Source organism: Crocodylus porosus, unplaced genomic scaffold (assembly GCF_001723895.1).
Source record: "Crocodylus porosus isolate Cpor-Errol unplaced genomic scaffold, CroPor_comp1, whole genome shotgun sequence".
Lineage (NCBI taxonomy): Eukaryota > Metazoa > Chordata > Crocodylia > Crocodylidae > Crocodylus > Crocodylus porosus.
Window position 1 is genome coordinate 67,169 of NW_017728901.1, and position 19,488 is coordinate 86,656.

At 49.9% G+C, this 19,488-nt stretch overlaps 1 protein-coding gene across 1 annotated transcript in view; it reads left to right on the forward strand.

Moving 5' to 3' along the window:
- Window position 1: 1 nt before the first annotated feature.
- TCF7L1 (transcription factor 7 like 1) overlaps window positions 2-19,488 on the forward strand; it is a gene marked incomplete at its 5' end in the record, with an annotated part of 56,886 nt that continues 37,399 nt past the window's right edge. The window contains 3 exons of the mRNA XM_019556662.1: window positions 2-136; window positions 224-287; window positions 366-496. Of these exons, the coding sequence (XP_019412207.1) occupies window positions 2-136; window positions 224-287; window positions 366-496 (330 nt within the window). The remainder of the gene's footprint in view (window positions 137-223; window positions 288-365; window positions 497-19,488) is intronic.

A 19,488-nucleotide genomic window follows, 5' to 3' on the forward strand; every position in this document is an offset into this window, starting at 1 on the left:
CCCGTTCCAGGACGAGGGCGAGGAGCAGGACAAGGGCGCGGGGCGCGGCTCGGCGCACGGGGACCTGGACGAGCTCAAGTCGTCGCTGGTGCACGAGTCCGAGGCGCGCGGCGCCAGCTCCGGCTCCGACTCCGAGGTGCGGCCGGGCCGGGGAGCGGGAGCCCGGGGGGGCGGGGAGCGGGAGCCCCGGGCCGGGCCGCCTCTCACGCTTTGTCTCCCGCAGGCGGAGCGCGCGGCGCAGCAGCCCCGGGAAAGTTTCCAGAAGCCGCGGGACTACGTGGCCGAAGGTAGCGCCCCTCTCCCTCCCCTCCCCGGCCCCGGCGCTGCCCGCCCGCCGCCAACCTCTGCCCCCCTTGTGCCCGCAGTGGTGAGGAGGCAGCACGATGCCGGGTTCTTCAAGAGCGGCCCCTACCCCGCCTACCCCTTCCTGATGCTGCCCGAGCTGGGCAGCCCCTACCTGCCCAACGGAGCGCTGTCGCCCGGCGGGGCCCGCACGGTGAGTGGGGCCGGGGGGCGGGCAGGGCAGGGCTCGGCTCGGCTCGGGCTCCGCTCGCAAGGTCGCAGAGACAGGACCCGAGGGCCCCCTCGCAGACGATCAACCCGTGGCTGGGGCTCTGGGGCCCGTTGAGCGGCGGCGGGCCGGGGGCCGCTGCGCAGCGCTCGGTGTCGCGGGGCCTCTCGGGCTTTGTGACACGAGGGGCAGCGGCGCCCGGCGCCGGGGGGAGGCCCCGATCCGCCGCCCGGGCGCGGGAACTTGGCTCTGAACTTTCTTTGTAGGTGTTTCGCCGAGTGCGTGCGGGGCACGGAGTCGCTTTATAATGCCGGTTTTGGCTTAGCTGTGGGCTTTTTTTTCTGTTACTTGCCTGGCTCCAGATCCAGACCCCCTGAGAGGAGCTGTAGGTCCTGCGGGAGCTTTTGCAAAATCGGTTTTATTTCAGGAGACAGGCCTGCTGCTACTTTGCAAATGCCTTGATTGAAAAGGGGAATGCAAATCCAGGCTGGGAAATAAAGGCCCCGAGGAGCCTGTGCCCCTGAGAGGGGGCCGAGGGTGTTTCTCTGCTGTTTGCACTGCCTTTTCTCATTGAAAGAGCCCTCTTAGACTTTTTAAAAGCTGCTAATGGACTGACATTGTCTGTCTCCCCTTCAGTGCTTGCAGAAGTGATTAAGCAAATTGACCCAGCCTTAGGGTGCAAATGGAAGCCCCCAGCTCTGCAAATGCTGCCACCCTCCAGTGGTCATTCCTTCCCTGCTTGCCCCCCCCCCAACAGGCACCTATTAGGAGCCTCCAGCAGCAGTGATTAGTTCCCTTATCAGGACTCCCGATTTAATTCTGGAGCTTTTTTTTTTTGGTCTTTTGAGAGGAAGGGGCTGAATAAAATAAATGCAATGCCTAAGTTGGTTGTAATTAAGAGAAGCCTGAGAAGCCTTTCCAGCTGACTTGGCTAATTGCGCTGTCATGGTGTTCAGCAGTTGGGAGCTGTTGTGTTTTCATGTGGCATAAAGTTGGCTGGAGCAGCTCGCTTGCTAGCTTGTGCCTGTTGCTCCCAGGCACCGGAGGACTTGAGATTCTGGTACAAATAGGCCCCATAATCTTAAGGGGTTTGTTAGCCTGGAAGAGCATCTCTTGGGAAGCAAATCTGTATCCGCCTCACGGCTTTGGAACACAAATGGTGTCAGCGACACCCCGGCTCCGCTTTGCCAGGCCTGTAGGATTCCCGGTTGGCAGACATGATTTATAGATGTGTTTGTGGAGAGGAGGAACTTGCATACTTTTTCTGTAAAGTGAACGTAGAAGACACAGTTCCTTCGAGACCAAGGGGTAAGTCGCATGAAGTTGGTTTGCATCTGGCACTGAAATGGGATCCAGGCTGCTGAAATGGCTAAGGGGTCGAGTCCTACTTCATGCCACTGTTTTGTTCAGCAGTGTGGAGAGTCCCACGCACAGCTGTATAATGCAGCTACACTAGTAAAACACAGTTACTGATCGTAGGGACTTAGAGGCTTTGACATTTTCTGCAGGATCGTAATGGACTGTATTTGTCTCCAGGACATGGTTATATAAATGTGTCTATTTGTAATTGGCTGATGGTTGGGTGAGGGATAAAGGTTATTTTCTTAGTTTGTCACTATTTGTATTAATAAATGTAACAGATGACACTTAATTGGGTGGAATGGCAAATACCAGCCAGGACTAAGATATAATGAGAGAGGACAGAGTAAGATTAAAAATACAAGCAGAGAGGAGTTGATGGTGCTGATTTAAATAAATACATGCTGGAGTCCCTAGAAAGATCCAGGGGAGTGAAGAAAACTAGTGCTGTGTCAGTGTTATAAAAGGGCAGATGGGATGATGGGGAAGCAATGGGCCTGTTGGGAAACTAATGACACGGCTGATGTGGGGACTCCTTCAGGAATGAATTAAAGGGTGGTGGTAATAGAGCTAAGCCAGATAACTTGGCTCCTTCTCAATAGCCATCTTCAGCTAGCTTGATTAATTTGGTGGGACTGTAAGTTTGGTTGATAAAGGTGATTGTGTTGATGGGATTATGTTTGGATTTCCTGGGAAGTGTTAGTTTTGAAACCACACCAGATGAGTCTTTTTATTCAGCTTGAGGTGAAGAATCAGCTTGCTTCTCAGTTTAGCCCAGTGCTCTGGGAGTGTCTACCTTGAGACAAAGGATGCAGAGCTTGCAAAGTGGGAAGTGCATCTTGGAGAGCTGTGAGTCTGAGAAGGTTTGGGGTGATGGCAAGCAGTCTCACTAGCCAGGGCCTCACCAGTGCTGTACTGTAGCCAGAGAGACTCACGTGGTCTTACCAAGATGGCCAAGGGAACACTGAGCAGGAGCAGGGACCTGGCATTGAATACCATTGCAGAAGGTCCCAAGAAAAAGGCCACAAGAATGGAGATGGGGACTGAAAAAATCTACCCTATGGTGAGACTGGAGCAGAATCTTTCTGTTGGCAGAGTGAGTTCTGCGACTCATCCGCTGCCTGGAAGTACCTGCGGAGCAAGAGGATCTGTTATACCAGGGAACCAGTTTGACCAAAGCGTTAAGATTTCCCATGCAGGAAGCTGAGGCTTTGTGAATTTAAGCTGAAAGCAAAGGTGTACATCTTTAGTGGGGACAGGAGCTTAGCATTGGCACGGCTTTTTGAGGGTCTTGGTGTGGATCTGTTACTCAGGGCTTTAAATCAAGCTTGCTTGCTTTTCTAGAGATGCTGTTGTGCAGGGAACTGTACAGCATTTGACACAGGACTTCAGGGATAAGGTTTGGTGGCCTGGGGAGATTCGGTGATCTTAACGGTTCCCTCTGACCTCAGATTCCCTTGCTGCCTACAGGCCTCAGCCACTGTGCCATGTACTGCGCAGACAAACAAGACAATCCTCCTCCCAACAAGCTTAGTGTAAGGCAAGACTCAGCAGGTGAGCTGAATAAAAGAGAAGGAGGAGGGAGATGGGGAATGAAAGCAGGAGCACGTCCAGCCTCTTTGTAATGGTGGTGATTGAGTGGTTCAGCAGTTTTCACTCCCCAGCTTAGGTGTCTGTTTTGTGGGCACCAAAGCAGAACCCCACCCTCCAAGTCTTGACTTCTCAGAGTGGATTGTCCAAGGGGAAGTAGCAGCTTGAGAGAGAAACTGTATCCTGCATGGTAGATACTGACTGTTCACCATGGGAAAGAAGTGGGGAGATGATGAGGGGAAGGTAGGGCATGGTGGGAGAGCCAGCAGAGGGGGCTTGAAGGGGCTGGGTGTAGCCAACAGGCCAGTAAAGTAGAAGCTGTCTCTTGAGGGGACCTTGGAAGGAGCTGGCAGAGTCTGAAGTGTGGGCAGTGCAATTTGATCCTTGTAAAAGCAGCTTCTTGTCTCCAATATAGGAAACTGGAGCTTTTCCTGTGTTCAGTTCTGCTGCTTGGGATTGTGTTGGCTTTTGGGGCATCTTATCCTCAAAGATGTTGAGAATCCAGAGAAGAGCAGCCAAAAAAAATGAGTGCCAGTCCATCTGTCTAATGTGATGAAGGTAATGCCAGTGTCTATGTACTGGAGAGGTTAAAAGTGCTATGTGTGGATGGCGGAGAGGTTACAAGCGCTACATATGGATGGCTTTGCAGTGACACTGCAGCTAGCAAACAAAGGTGACTTATGATGAGCTATTAAATGGGGTCATGCATGGGAAAGGGAACCGTGAGGAGTGGATGAAATGAAGTAAAGGCTGATTTGGACTGATCGCTAGAGAAGGCCTCCTGCATCTGGGGTCACCTCTTGCAGGGACAGGGTTGAAGACCCTAACGCCTTGGACATTTAAAGGTAGAACTAGAAAACTAGGAAAGGTCTGCAGGCCTCAGGAGATGCATTGAAAAGACTTAGTTTACCACTCCTCCATACTGGCTTTTGGTGACCCTTAGGATTTGAGAACAGTGACCAAAACACAGTCAAAATGATGGCTATGCGTGGTGAATTCGGGGCTGTTTGCCTCATCTCTGCTATAAGCAATTGTCCATAGTCTTTCAGGAGAAGCGGGACAGGCAGTATGTGGAATATGCTTGCACCAAAATCAAAATAAATAGCTGTGATAGGAGTGTGGAAGATACCAGTCTGCACTAACCTGATTATACCACCAGTACTGCTTTTTTGGACATAGCTGTACCACCACAAAAAACTGGGAGAGATCCTTCTGTTCAAGGAACTAGAATAACTCTTTAATGTTCTGTGTGTTTTGAGTTTTAACTATTAGTGCTTTAAAAAGGAAGTGAAACCAGTCTTTGGAAGGAGAAACCTTTCCGGGAGGACTGGCCACATAAAGACTGAACCTGAAAGTGAAATTGGCTATGAATAGAAGGGAAATGGATTCACCAGTATTTCAGTACCCTAGTTCCTCTGGAAGTGATCTTGGGTCTGATGAGGGTACAGGAACAGGAAAAAAAAATCCAGCCTGATACTTTGATCCCAGGCGAGGCAGCTGGAGGCTCTGGGAAATGGTGAAGAGACAGTGAGCAATTAAGGGCCTGTGTTCTGTGCCATTTAATTCCAGACAAGGTTCTTTGGGTAGATGTGTCATATCTTTTATTAGATCAACTAAATAGGAAAAAAATGTTCTTTGCAAGCATTCGGGCACAAATACCCTTCTTCAGGTATAGGGAGGGTCTGGGAAATTCCAGGGAACTTAGCTCTGAAAATCAGTGTTTGTTGTGTGCTTAGCCATCAGGACCACCCCTCTCACTAGCTCCTTACTGCTAATCTCTTCCCTCCTGTGTTCCAGTGGCATCCACACCTGGCCCATTCATCTGGGAATAGGATGTGGCTCTTAGGTCAGTATGAACAGGTTTGGAGGGAGGCTGGTATCTCCGAGAGTTGCCTGGAAAACGCTCCAATCCATGTACTGCACTGGGGCCCTGGTTTGCCTGGTTACTTCCAGCATTATTTTTTAGTGGCCTTCAAGCCCAACATCCTTCTGAATGAAAGGCCATGTCACATGGTAACAACTGTGTATGGTGCTTTCCATGCAGGTTTGTTTTCTCAGGTGAGGATGCTGGAGAATGTATTGTGCTCCAGTAGACATTTGAAGAGGGAGCCAGTGGCTTGTAGCTTTGCTGTCTGGGTGTTCCCTCTAGGCAGTGATTTCTTTCTTTTTTTCCCCCAGTGTGTGTTGCTTAGAACGGAGGAGCCCTGTGCACTGATCTTGCCAAGCCACTTGAGCTGCTTTCTTGGAGCTCCACGATCTTATGTTTGTGTTTAATTAGTAGTAGGCAAAGCTGTTCCTAGAAATCAGGCTTTCTGATTGTGCTGCATTTGCAGAGGCACAGCATTGTAGTTCCTGGCACAGCTGCACCCTGCTGGCCACGTGTGTGCTAGGCACAATCACCTGGGCAGCTCACAGCCATAGCATTGGTGAACACTTACCAGTTTCATTGACGCTCCTGTGGATGATACCACTTTAGTGTTGCACAGGGTCTCGTGAGTCAGGGAGTGGGTAGATGAATTATTTACTACCAGGTAGAAGGGGAGGGAAATTACTTCTGTCAGCAGCTCTGCGGTAACTGCTTATATGTGTGCTCCCTCACTGGGTTACCGGCTTGGAGGGTAACAACTTAACTGTTGTGAGGGCTGCTCCTTGTAATTCAATCGAAAGAGGTCTGTGACCTGTGTCCAAAGATTCCCATGGGGAATGCATGGGGGCTGTTGCAGTATGACTTTTTAAAATCTGGGAAATCCCTTAAGAAGAACTTTGTTAAGAGACCACTAAGGTAGAAAAACTAAGCATGGAAGAGGTAAGGACCTTAATTTAGTTCACTTGCACATATGCGTTATGATAAAAGTATGTTATCAGAAAGACACAGGGGCTTAATGCAATCCCGTATTTAGGGTAGGTGAATTAAGAATGCACATCTTGGGCTGCTAAATCAGCTAGGTGCTCTTGAAATCCTTGTCCTTGGTTGCCTAGATATGGTGTTGGCAGGCTGCTTCTAGGTGACTGGTTCTTGCAAAATTTGGCCCGAAGTCAAATACTGTGTCATGCATTTGTTGTCTCTCCTTAAGGCTTCTGGCTCATTCACTGCACGGCCTGGTCTGCTTGTAGGATCACTCAGGGCTGTGCGCGGAGGAGGTTGGTGCCTGTCAAAGCCCGTTGTCCCTTGCTGCAGAAGGTGAATGTTTTGTAGTGAGTGTGGCTGGGAACTGTAGAAAGAGAAGAGGCAGGGTCAGGTTTAAAGGCAGATGAATACTGCCCTGGAGAACTGGATTGGATCCTTCTCTCTGCCACAGAGTTCCTGCTGATGGGCCTTCATGGAATATGTTCGGCTTCTAGTTGCCCCATTCAACCTGCAGGGATTTTGAGGGCTCTCCGCTCTTAGAACATATGCGGTTCTCAACAAATGGAGCGGTTGGCATCTTGAACTGGGCGCCCAAAGGGATTCCTTTCTTCAGCAGCTTCTGCCCTCAGTCTCTTTGGGTCCCTGTTTTCAGTGAAACGGGCATTCGCCCTCCTGCTTTTACAGGGTTGTCCTGCTCAGGGCTGTCTGCAAAGCCCAGTTACGTTACAGTGATGTGAACCTTTGGAAAACTGGCCAGGGCTGTGCGTGGGGCAGGCTGTGATCGGCATGCAGTCAGTAAGGTTGCATGGGCCACATGCTGAGTGATGAGGATAAAGGGAACCCAGGGACAGCTGATACGGTATAACTATGGGATTGGTGATGATGGCAGAGCTGTCGCGTGGTACGTGCATGTGGTGGGCTGGATTAGGGCTTCCCTGGATGGGCTTATTTCTGGCATTTGTGAGTACTGTAGTTTGACTTTGCCGTTGGGATATTTGGAGGCAAGAAACCAAAACCGCCAACTGCACACACGTGCATGTGTGAGAGAGACAGGATCCCTGGAGCCCCAGGGCAGACAGCAGCCTGTAAGGGAGTTCTGGGCACCCTTTTCCACACCAATGTGCTTCAAGGGCTAGTAGAGGCCTCAGGAGGATAAATCCAGCTCCCCCTGGCTCAAGCCAGGGTTAGCCCCTGTCTAAAACATCTCAGTCAAGCGCCTTTCCAACCTGCTGTTAAGAAGGTCCAAGGATGAAGGTTTAACCATTGCTTTCAGTCTTGTCCCTTGCAGCTTCAGAGACTAGTCTGTCTCATGCTCTCATGTAATGTTGCTCTTTCTTTCAGGGATTTGAGGATTGCTATCAAGTCCTTCTGCTTCTGTCATTTCTTCTCCAAATAAATGAATGCAAGTTCTTTCAGCCCCATCTCATAGCCTCCCATCATGTTTGTCATTCTGCTGGATGCTTTCTCATATGTCCACATCTTTCTTTCTTTCTCTTGAAGCTGGAGGCTGCTAAAATGTGGTGGTGTGAAAACATAGCTTGGGAATTCTAAAAACCTGTTATGGGAGGGTTCAGGGCATTGCTGTGTTGGACTGATAACACCAACAAAGGCCAAGTTTTATTCCAAGGGTGGGTCCCTTCACCAGTGCCTAATGCTTGCTGTTGGTTGGCCTTTCCAAGGGGCTGCTCCCTGCCTGGGTCTCCTGGTCTGTGCATTTGCTTGTAGCAGCTTTTGTAATGAGCACAGCTCCTTAGAAGTTTGAGCAGGGTGTTAACAAGGCCTGGACTCTGTTTGTTTGCCTCTGGAGACGCCCTCCCCCTCAGCTGAAAGCCTGGGTTACATTCTGGACAGCTTGGCTGTTTTGTTCCAATATTTATGGCAACTGCGTTTGGAGCCATAAAGTGGGAGATCCATTCAACCTTAGTGAAATCTCTCACAGCTGCTCTTTTGCCCAGGGATTGCTGGATGGTCTGAAACAAGGACGCTCTGGCATGGCTTTGATTCCCACCCCACTTCCCCAGTCCCTGGAGATTATGATTTCCGTGCTTGGAGAGGAATGATGGACTGGAGGTGAGGGAGAGGTGTGGAAGCAATAGGAAGGTCTTCTCCATCCACCTGGGTATTTCACAGCCACTCTCCTAATGAACCCTCTGATCCTCCTGCATAATAAGCCCTTACTAGCAGCCTCTGTGTCCCAGGGAGTCAGTCTGGGTTGGCCCTGTCCCTGGCTTCCCCACGGTACCCACATGCACTGATCCTATTGCAGGGGTACTTGCTGGAACCCTTGCAGTTGGGTCCAGGACAAAGGGATCATAGTCCTTGGCCCCAAAGGAAAGTGATCCCATACTGTGGCATCTGGGCCTGATTCATACCCAAGGCTGCTCCCTCTGGTACTGGCTCTTCAACACTGCATCTCTTCACAATATCAGGTACCCTGCACTATCAGCCTTGTTGTTGCTTGCAGACTAGCTGGGTGTCTTTGCATCTCACCCCATTTGAGAGGTGCTTTTCACAGTCAGGAAAGTTGATTGCAGTGTTTTTCCCCATGAGAGGAGGGGAAGATGCTGTCCTGAGCTATGGGAACCTGTGGCAAGAGGAAGACACATAGCAAACAATCCTTTGCACTGTGCTGCCTCCCATCCTACCACTAAGCTTTGGCTTTGTGACAAGGGTCAGTCCCATTCTTTCCTGCTGTGAAGGGTAGCGGGTGAGGGAGAAGGTAATAGACCACATGGGATTTTTCCTCTGTGGTTCTGCAGTGCCATGAAGCGATTTCCTGCCTGCCTTTGCCCAGCTGTGGGCCAACACCATAAGTGGCACTAGACAATATTATTTGTGGGGGGCTGGGCAGTGTGGAGCGTGTCCGCCTGACCCTGCTTCTCCCTCCCGCAGGGCCGTTCTGGGGCCGTGCATGCTGGTGCTGTGCACATGGTGGAGGAGCGTGCGGCAGGGCCACTAGGCACAGCGCTGTAGTGGCAGTGACACTGGAGCCACTGTCTCTGGCCCAGTTTGGGGGTGGGGAGGGAGACAAGCTACACCCCGTTAGCCCCAGCCTTCTGCTGCCTATAGCCAACATGAAGCCCAGGCTGAAACCCTGTTTGAGGAATGCCGTTTCTGGGGTCTAAAGCAGCACAGGGATTTTTACTTGTATTGGCTCTCCTGGCTGCAGCCTGGAGTCTGCCAAGGCAGAGAGCTGGCTTTTTATCCTGTGGGTGCTTTCTGAGAGGATGCAATGTCGGGACGAAGCTGTGCTAATGGGCCACTTGTCATTGTCTTGAGGCCCATGTACTTTCTTAGGCAGCCAGCACCTCTCCCCACCCTGCATATGCCCCTTGAAGAGATACAGATGGTGGCTGAATATAGTGTTTGTTTAGTTTGCAGCGTAAGCTGCTCTCATTATGTTGCCAAGGGGCTCTAAGCAGGCTGTGGAATTTAGCAAGGACCAATTACAAGGTCCCTATTTAGTTGTTATTAGCTGGGAATGCTTGCCACTGCCAATCAAGACGTTTCGGTCAAGGCTTCTGCGTCTATTTTGGCCTAGGATACATAGAGGAGCCCTGCTCGAAGGAACAACTGTCAAAGCCCTTAAGTGCTCAAAGAGGATGAGGCATTTTTCCACTGTAGTACAACAGAGGTTTGTCTCTCCAAGAACCGGCTGTGAGGTGGTGACTGATGGTGCGCCGAGTGCCCGGGAGGTTACAAGGAGACGAGTCTAGAGTCCCAGCGTCTCCAGAGACCCTCTCCTGTAGTTGGAAGCACAGGGATGGGCTGTTAGCACGTGGGCCTGATGACAGCAAGAACTGCTGGGCATTGATCAGAGGGGCCTGCCTTTCTGAAGGCCCTTGGATGGCTTGAGGAGTCTTTCTGGGGAGGTGTGCTTGGCCTGGGAGGGTCTTGCCCGGCTCTCCTGCAGAGTGTGAGGGACTCGGATGGCACCCGTGAGGTTCCCAGACCGTAGATCTGAATGGGGAAACTCATTGTGCCAGAGTCTTTTGGATGTTTGTCTTCCCCAGTGTGTTGCTCTGTGCTTATTTGTTTCTTGGAAGATATTTTGGCCAGAGCACACGCAGCTACTGGGAGTAGCCCCAGGCCGCATTGTACAGTGCCATGATGTCGCCTCTTCTGGAGGCAGACCAAGGTGTCAGAAAGCAGGGAAGGATTTCCATCTTTTAGGGGTGGTGGTCCGGAGAGGTGAAGATGGTGGGTGCTCTTTTCCTTGTGCATGGGGGAGCTCTTTGAATCCTGCCTCCATGCTCAGGAGCACTATTGGTTTTCAGCCCCAGGCCAGTGTGGATGCCAAGGTTTTTTTGGTGTCTGGCAGACCTGTATACAGCTTGGGTCCTCTGCCAGGGAACTTCTCATCCTGTGCAGACATGATCGCTGGTTGGTTCCTGCCTGTCGTTAGTGTATCTGCCGTGGCTGGCTCAGCCTCTGCTTGAAGCCTGGGGTAGCTTGGTGTGGCACAGATGTGGTTTCCTTGCTGCCTCTACCCCATGCCCCAAATGAATAAGGGGCAGAAGGGGCTTCCTGCTCAGCCCCAGGCAGCCAGCAGATCCTAGAGGTGGATTGTGGGCTGTTCACACAGAGCGACAGGAAGCCAGCTGGTCTGCTGGCTGGTGGCTGGAGGAAGGGGAGCCTTTGATTCCCCTGCCGGCATGGCCTTGAGTCAAAACTGCTCCCTGGGGAAAGCTGTTTGCTTCCTGTCCCTGCCCATCCCCTTTCCTACCCCGTAAGCGCATCTCTGCACAGTGGTAGATGCAGAGGCTGGACTTCATCCCGGAGTGCAAGGAGTGTGAGTGTACTGAAGAGACAGTTTGTGGGGGCTCTCCTCTGCACTCAGAGTTGTGTGGGGAGGGAGATTTCCAGGCTCCTCCTGGTACAGATCTCCTGTGCTCTGGGTCACTTTCTCTTCCCCAATGTGGCTTACAGAGGTGCAAGGAAATGAAACTCGTCGTAGAGGTGATATCTTTTATTAGACCAACTAGGTTTTTACAAAAAAATTTTTTTTTGCAAAGATCTAGTTGGTCTAATAAAAGATATCACCTCTACCATGAGTTCTGATTCCTTTTGCCTGTAGACCAATACTACTATAACCTGGATACCGTACAGAATAGCAGGTACTTTGCAGGGCTTCAGATGGGAGGCCTGCTGAGGAATGATACAGGTTGCTGGGTGAGCTGGGCTCATTTGAACGTTTGCTAAATGCAAGGCTGTATGTGTAGGAGCAAGGACACTAGGTTGGGTGTGTGGAACCCAGCGATTGAGGGCTAGGCTTGAAAAGCCTGCTCATGGGAGAAGGTAGCGGCAACCAGGTAACTCTGGGGAGGTTACCTTTTATAGTGATCATAAAGTTGAGGGTTAGATCCCTATGCCCTCATGGAACAACATGAAGGGCCATTAGGGAAGTCAGTTTGAATGAACATGGATTGAGAGCCCAAGGCAGGAATTGGTCATCTCCAGAGTGTCCTTCTGCTCTTTAGTTCACCCACACCTACTCAGTTTATCTTTCTTTTTCCTTTGTTTTTGTTGGGCCTGCCTCTGTCTTGGAAGGCCAGGCTCTTTGCTGTGTTCTTCCCTACTTGACAGCCTGAGTTGGAAGCTGTTCCTCAGAAATGGTGTCAATCCTGCTGTTTTTTCCCCAGGGAGCTGGGTTATTCTAACATGGAAGTCCTCCTTGAGAGAGCCAATCTGCAGTAGGGTTGTTTGGAGGAGAAGAGGGGGTGTGTGCATGGTGTGCCCGAGAGCCCAGGTGTGTGTCTTGCGTTACTCAGCTGCCTTCAGGTAATGTCCTCTCCAAATCCTTCCCCATTGTTCAGGTGTTTTCCTTCTTATACTTGAACAGCTCAAATAGATTAGTCCGCTTGTTCTCTTCGAGGTTGCCATAGCAAAACCATCTCCCTGAAGTAGGGCGGGATTGCTCTCAGGGCTGAATAATGCGGACGTCACCTGCTGGTTTGGTTGTTTTTTCTTTTTTTAAATTCAGAGTCAAGAACAAACTAGATCCTTGTTTCGTGGAGGGACAAGTTAGGACTGGAGCGAGTGGCTGTTGAGGGAGCAAAGCCAGGCTCGTGTTCCTAGGGCTGGGGATCTGCGTTTCTCTGCTTCTCTGTTTACATGAGCCTGTGACTGTGCTTTTCGGATGTTCTTTGCCACTCTTTGTGGTGTGTACAGACCTGCTGCAGGGCACACGTGCTTTGGAAGCTGAGTCCCAGGTGAAGGCTAAGGTCCATTAAGGCGAGTAGAGTAATGCTGCCTCTGGGACTTAAGACACCTCCCTCTCCAGACTCGCACACCCTGCAAGCTCCCGAACAAAGGCACAGTCTCTGAGTAGCTTGTGAAAACAAGGCTGGACCAGGGTATTAGAATGCAGTGCCCAGAAGACTCAAACATACCTCTGTTTCTTTCACCGTGTCACCAAACCATCTGGATTTCTTTTGCATGAGAAATTCCCCAGTATTTTGGATGATAAATGGAAACAAAAGGGCATTTAAAAAAAAAAAAAAACACTCCTGAAAGAGCCAAGTTTAAAGTGGACAATATAGGTCTAACTCCTAAAGACTGCATTATGCATTAGACCTATATGACAGTGCTAGCAAAACAGTTTAGGGGTACACGTAACTCTCTGGGTATAAAAGTGCTTGTTTTTGTGTTGCTGGTGTTCATTTAGGGGTATGCGAGTTCATATTGGTATAACCAGGTCTACTTCTAGACTTTTTGCTGGGATAAGTATTTGGATATAAAGACACCACCCATGCATACCCACTTGCGTAAGTACAGCTCTTCCAATAAAGCTTTAAAAACAGTTGCATTTAGTTGAATGAGTTGTAAATTCTTCTGCTTATGGTTAAGTGAAGAGAGTGGGCATTAACAGCTGTAATGAAGTTCACCCTATCCTCTCTAGGGCCATTGACACGCACAATGGATTCCCTGACATGCACAATGTATAACTGAGCTAAGATTAATGGGTTTTTGTATTAGTCATTTAAAGTAGAACTTAACGTTGCAGGGTGATGATGATGCTATCCCCAAATGAACCATATGACACCTGGAATTTCAGGGTTAAGACCAACTTGGAAAAAAAGCTAACCTCACTAGGGTCTGGAAATGCAGACAAGGCATTGAATAACTGGCTTATCTCTGCTGCGTAATTATGCCCCATAACACCCATGCAGCTACAATTAATGCATAATAATGTTTGCGGTCCCAAAATAAATAAAGCACATTTCTAAAAACATTAAATGCTTTCAGCATGGTTTTTTTTTCCTTAGTAAAACTTTTTTGAGGTGAGCCTGGGATATTAGCATAAGCAACTACACAGAGGCAGATCTGAGTTGTTTTTGCAAAGGAAAATGCGCCCTGTTGAATGTGTTGTTCAGGGTTGCCAAGAAAAAGGATTAAAATACAGGAATTGATGAGACGAGAACTTCTGGCAAAGCTCTCATTGCCAGACAAGGGGCAAGAGCACCTTCTGCTCCTGTTGAAACCATCCTTCCAGATGTGCATGGCTCCCAGGGTTTGGCTGCAAGCCAACGCGTAGAAACCAGAGCGGGTGGGGTAATACAGTTAATATAAGCATGAGAGAATGGAAGTCTTACTAGATCTCACTCTGGCTCTAGACTTTGTTCTGCAGTGCGCTGCGTCGGAGAAGTCATGAGCAGCCGTGCAGTTCGACAAGCAGTGATGTCTTGAAAAGCACCCCGGCTTCTATTTTCAGAGGGCTTGAGGGCTTCTATGCCCAAATACTGTCGTATTTCAGAGAGCCTTGTGCCAAAATGGCTGTTGGCAGATTTTGTTCCATCATGGGGCAGCATTTGTGCTGTTGGGCAAGGCTACAAGGAGTTTGTCCTTATCGTTACCACTTTATGACCCAACGAGTTTGCGTGCCACAGACTTTGCATTTTGTACAGGATTCATAATGGAGGCCTGGGTAGCGGGGCCAGAATTTGGAGCTCCCTTGATTACCATGCTTTTCCTGACAAAGCAGCTTCTTCCCCGCTCTGATGCAGCCCTCTCTGCAGTTGCCCTGACCATGAAGTACTGCGTTAGCAGTTGGTAGCATATTCTACCATGCTAGGAAGATGTGGGATGTTTCACTGGGGTAGAATAAGGTCCATCAGGTGAGGTAGATCAGGAAGAGCGTCTTATACCTGGGTAGCAATTTGTCATGCCAGTGGGTGCTTGTGAATCCTAGACTGGTCTGAGATTTACCTTGGACGCTGTATCTTCTCTTCTGTGTCTTGTGCTAGGAGTCATGCTTTGGTCATCCCTGGGCTCAGACCTGGCAGAAGCAGAATACCGTAGGATGCAACCGTTTGTCTGGGGTTTGGCTTGTTCTGAAGAGCCATGGAGCTGGGTCCATGCCGTGCTGGGCATGGGGACCCTGGCAGGCTGGGGTATAGAAGTCAGAGGTGTGTTGTGAGGTTCCCAGTTCCTGTCAACAGCCCAGCAGCGCCAAGCGTTTATGGGAAGCTTTACCTTCATGTGGTGTTTCCCGCTTTGCCAGCAACTCAATTCTGGGAAGGAGACTTGGGAAGGGCACAAAAAGTGAAGCCTGAAGCTTCCTCCTTAATGAAGCTGCTTGTGTGTGCGCTTCTGTGAAGTGCTAGCAGAGCATTTGGCACTGAGGCTGGTAGGCCCCATTCCCTCCCTGGGTCCTGTTTTCTCTCTCCGCTGTTCTGACACCTCCAGAAAATGCTGCCAAGGTTGAGTTCTCAGCCCTCTGCTGTTATCTGTTTACCGTTTCCCACCCCCAACTCCCTGCTGTTTGCTCTCAGCACCCTTGCTGATACCTAGCTGCAGCCTGCCTTCACCTTCCTCCTTGCAGCTGCCTTTGCCATTCCATGAGGCCAGGAGGGGACCTGAATCAGCAGCTGACAGAGACGTCCCCAGCCCCATGTGTCTGGGTGGGACTCGTTCTGCAGCCTGGAGCAACTTCCAGCAGCCCAAGGCACTGGATTCCTTCTCTTGGTCCCTGAAAACCACCTAGAAATGGTTGAGTCCTGGTTCCTTGATTTGGAATCCCTTTCAGTTAGCTTGTGAGCTTTAGACAGCATCAGATGCAGCATGGGAAATGGCTCTACAGGAAGTGTTTGGGATTACACACAGCACAGCCTCCATAGCTCGTTTTTTTTTTTTTTTTAATGAGTTTCACTGAAGTCTGCAGGAGCCACAAGCCCTGTATTGGGCTCCCCTCAATGTTTGATTATTTGATGTGCAAGCATTTGAAGGTGTCCAGAAGATTCATAGATTGTAAGGCCGGAAGGGAACTCAGAAAATCATCAGGTCCAGCCCCTTGCACCAGGCAGGAAAGATAACTGGGGGTAAGGTGACCCCAGCAAAGTGACTGTCCAGTCTCCTCTTGAAGATTTCCAGGGTAGGTGATTGCACCACCTCCAGAGGGAGCTTATTCCAGTTTGGACACCCTGGCTATAAAGAAGTTTTTCCTAATATTGAGCCTGAAGCAGTCTTCCAGGAGTCAGTGGCCGTTACTCCTCGTTTTCTCCAAGGGTGCCCTGGTGAACAGTTGCTCACCAAGCCCTTGATGTACTCCCCTAATGGAGCGGTAAGCTGCTACCAAGTCCTCTCTCAGCTGTCTCTTTTTTCAGGCTGAAGAGTCCCAGGTCCTTCAGCTTTTTTTCATATGGCTTGCTGTGCAAGTCTCTGATCATATGGGTGGCTCTTCTTTGGACTCTCTCAAGTTTTACACTTCATCCAGGCTGGAAAGTTTGTAATTTGCTTAGTTAAACTTCAAAGAAGGTAATGAATTAGGCCCCTTAGCACACTGGGTTGCAACCATTTGTGCAAGCAAAAGCTTGTATAGCTACGCTTGGAACTGTGAATTTGAAGTGCTATTGCTATTGCTGTTCCTGATGAACTCCCTGTGTGCATGCTTCTATTCCAGACCAGTGGGTCTCAACTTTAGATTCAAGGGCCCCCTCAGAAAACGCCAGCTCTTAGCTTTCGCTGTGTTCTCCTTTAGTTTCTAGACTATAGAAAAAATAGTAGAGCATCTTTTCTGTTGCAAAGAAGACCAGGTCAGAAATGTTTTTAACTGTTTGGATTCTTATTTAAAATCTCTGGGTTTAATTTGTGAATCGCGTATCTGCACACCTAACCCTGATAAGATGGTGTGGCACCTTTAAAAGGCTCTCACGGTGCGGTGTCACCCTTGGGTGCTGCAGTTGAGAACTCCTGTTCTAGAAAAAGAATGACTCGAAAGAATTCCTATTGTAGCCTAATCCACTTTCACAGTGGAGGCTGCTGTTCTGAAATCAAGTGCATTTGCTTAGGAACAAGGGCTAGCACTAGAATAAAGAGCATCTGCACAGGGAATTCATCTGGATTAATTCTTCTGGACTACCTCGTTAGGTGGACAAATCCTGAAATTGTTGCTACTTGATCAGTGGGGCTTCAGAAAGGTGGAGAATACTCGGGCAGCCTGAAGCTTAGAGTTAGCGGGCTGAGAAGCCCTTATCTTGGCCACTTCCTCAGCCAGTGAGAACTCCTTGTGGTTTTTCTCTTCGGTCCTTGAGGGCCTCTTTAGCAACTTGATTCTACATCTGCAGAGACTAGTGTCCAACCACTTTAAGGAGGATTGAATTTTTTTCCCCCTCCCCTATGGCAGCCTATAGCTATTCTCGAGTCATTTCTCATGTTTGGCCAGCGATCTCGCACTGCTGTCAGTGTTCATTCTTTTCATTCTTCCTCCCTTCTTATGTTCGCAGCCTCTGGTAGGGGAGCTGCAAGTTCAAATCTGTCAAAAGGAGTCTGTCCAAGGTGAATTGTTTCAATTCTCTCCCTTTTTAAATCAGTTGTTTTGTGTTGCATAGATGGAAAAGTTGTTAGCATTAACAAGAAGGGAAAAGTTTGTTTCAAATAGTTTTTTTTTCTGCTTTTCCCTTGAGCTTTCATGCCATAATCAGACAGATCGGGGATTAAAGATGTGCAGAAACTGCCCCAGAAGGAAGTGGAGGAGTTACTGGGAGGCTGTGAGCAAGAACTGAAATGGTCACCAGAGATAACTCTGTGATGGCACTGAGAGGGGTTTGCCACGGTCACACTCCTCTATTCTTTTTCTTCCACTGTGATTGGCTGAAGGAATTCCTCCCCCCCCCATGAAAAAATGTTAACAAACAGATTTTCTGCACTTTCTGGCTTGATTTCCTGCCCCCCTCCATCTTGCATCTCAACAGCTGTCAGCATTGTTTGTATTCTGCTTTGGCAGGATTACCCATTTTCTTTCCACCCCTTCGACGGGAGGCCTGCTGAGTCAGAGAAACGCCTGCACTGGGACTTGGCAAGCACTGAGCACAAATCATGCATGTTGCCGCGTTTGCAATTTGAATGAGAGGGACGTTGGACAGGGGCTCAGAACACCTGGGTACTCATGGCTCTGCCACTGCCCTGCTGGATGACCTTGGTCACATCCCTTTCCTGCCCTGTGCCTCAGGTTTTCCAACCTGTAAAATGATGTTGGGATTTGCTGATATAAAGAGCCATAAGGGTTAGGGATATTTAGTAACTGCGTAGATTTGATGGGGGGGGGGAGGTGTAGAAATCTAGAACAATCTGTCAGAAGAGTACATGCTTTGCTTTCCTCCAGCAGCCAGAAGGGATCTAAGGCAGGGCAGAGCTCTGGCTTTGCACCCAGCACCTGGAAGCTGAAGGCAGCTCTGCAAAAGCTGTGATCCTTTGGAAGCAACTGGGGCACCACCCTGGTGTTTCTCTCAGCAGGCAAAGGCGGGAGGAGGAAGAAGGGTGAATATCTTTGCAAGCAAATCACTCCCAAACAGCCACCTCCCAGCCCCCTTACTTCTTTGCTTAGACTTAATCTCCAAGCTCTTGGGTGTCTGTGCTCAGCCTAGGATCAGGCCTGGCTTTGCTGCACAGAGTCTCTGGGCACCACATTTCCAGTGACTGCAGAGGCAGGGCAGCACATCCGGTCTCTGGGAAGAATGGGTGAAATGTGTAATAGTCCGAGGTGCTTCTTGTTGTTGGGGCAGTGAGCACAATGGCCTCTTTGTGTCTGCTCCTTAATTATGCTATTCGGCTAATTACTCCGGGTTTTTGGCTAAATGAGACCTCCAGGAGGTTTTGAGCCCCTCCCCCCCCTTTCCCCTTTCTAACACGATTCACAAATTAAAGCAATGAAATAAGTGCTCCAGGCAACCCTCATAAGACCTGGTTTTGTTAAGGGGACTTAACATGCATTCATCATTCTTCTGGTATTCTGGGCAGCTGCTTTTGATTAGGTCACTAAACTATTGTTTCCTCCAGAGTCACTGGTGGTAGCAGAGAGAGAGGAGCTGGAAAATACTGTGGGAGTCCCAAAGCTGGAGGAGCAGCATAGGGGGCTCATTTCTCCCTTTGCAGCCTTCCCCGGCATGGTTTGCCCATCCCTGGGTCATTGACCTTCCAGGTAGAGCTATGCTGGGATTCGGAGCCTCAATAGAGAAGGACAAGCCACTTGGGACAGGGCACTGCTCTGAGTCTAAAGCCTGCAGATGCATTGTGGGTAGGGGCTGTGGTTAGTAGGTGGCTGCATAGCTAGCAAAACCAAGGGGTACATCCCACTTCCTTCACTGCGTGCCTACAAAGGCTGGTGGCATTGGGCTTCCCCTGCCTGAGACCTCCCAAGCCCCCATGTGCCAGCTGTGCTTCTCAAACAAGGTCCTTAGGGCACGTTACCACTGGCCTGATGCTCTGCTGGTGTTCTGTACTTGGATGCTCAGCAGTAAGGAGAGGGACTGTAATGTTGGGGAAAAATGGGGCAGTGATGTTCCTCCTTCCAGGGCTGCTGTGCTCCTGGTCATTGGCCTGACTGAAGGCCAGCTCCATGCCTGTAGTCTGGGGAGGGGTGTGTGCTTTTGCTTTTGGTGGAAGTTTGCACCTGGGATCCTAGGGAGCATATGCAAACAAGCCATATCCTCACGTGCATGTTTTATGCATCTGCATAGGCTGGGAATTGCTCCCCACTTGCTCCTGCGATGTACAGACACCCAGAGGTCCCTGCATTCCCCTGTGTTTCCCAGCTCCTGGGCTCCCACCTCCGTGCGTGCTGTTATTCCTTGTCGCGGGGAGCCATGGAGCTGCTGTCTCCACAAGCTGCCTTGGCCTGAGGCTTCCTCCCCTCCATGGTGTGTCAGGTCAAATGCACTTGGTTCTGCTCCCTGGCTGAGCC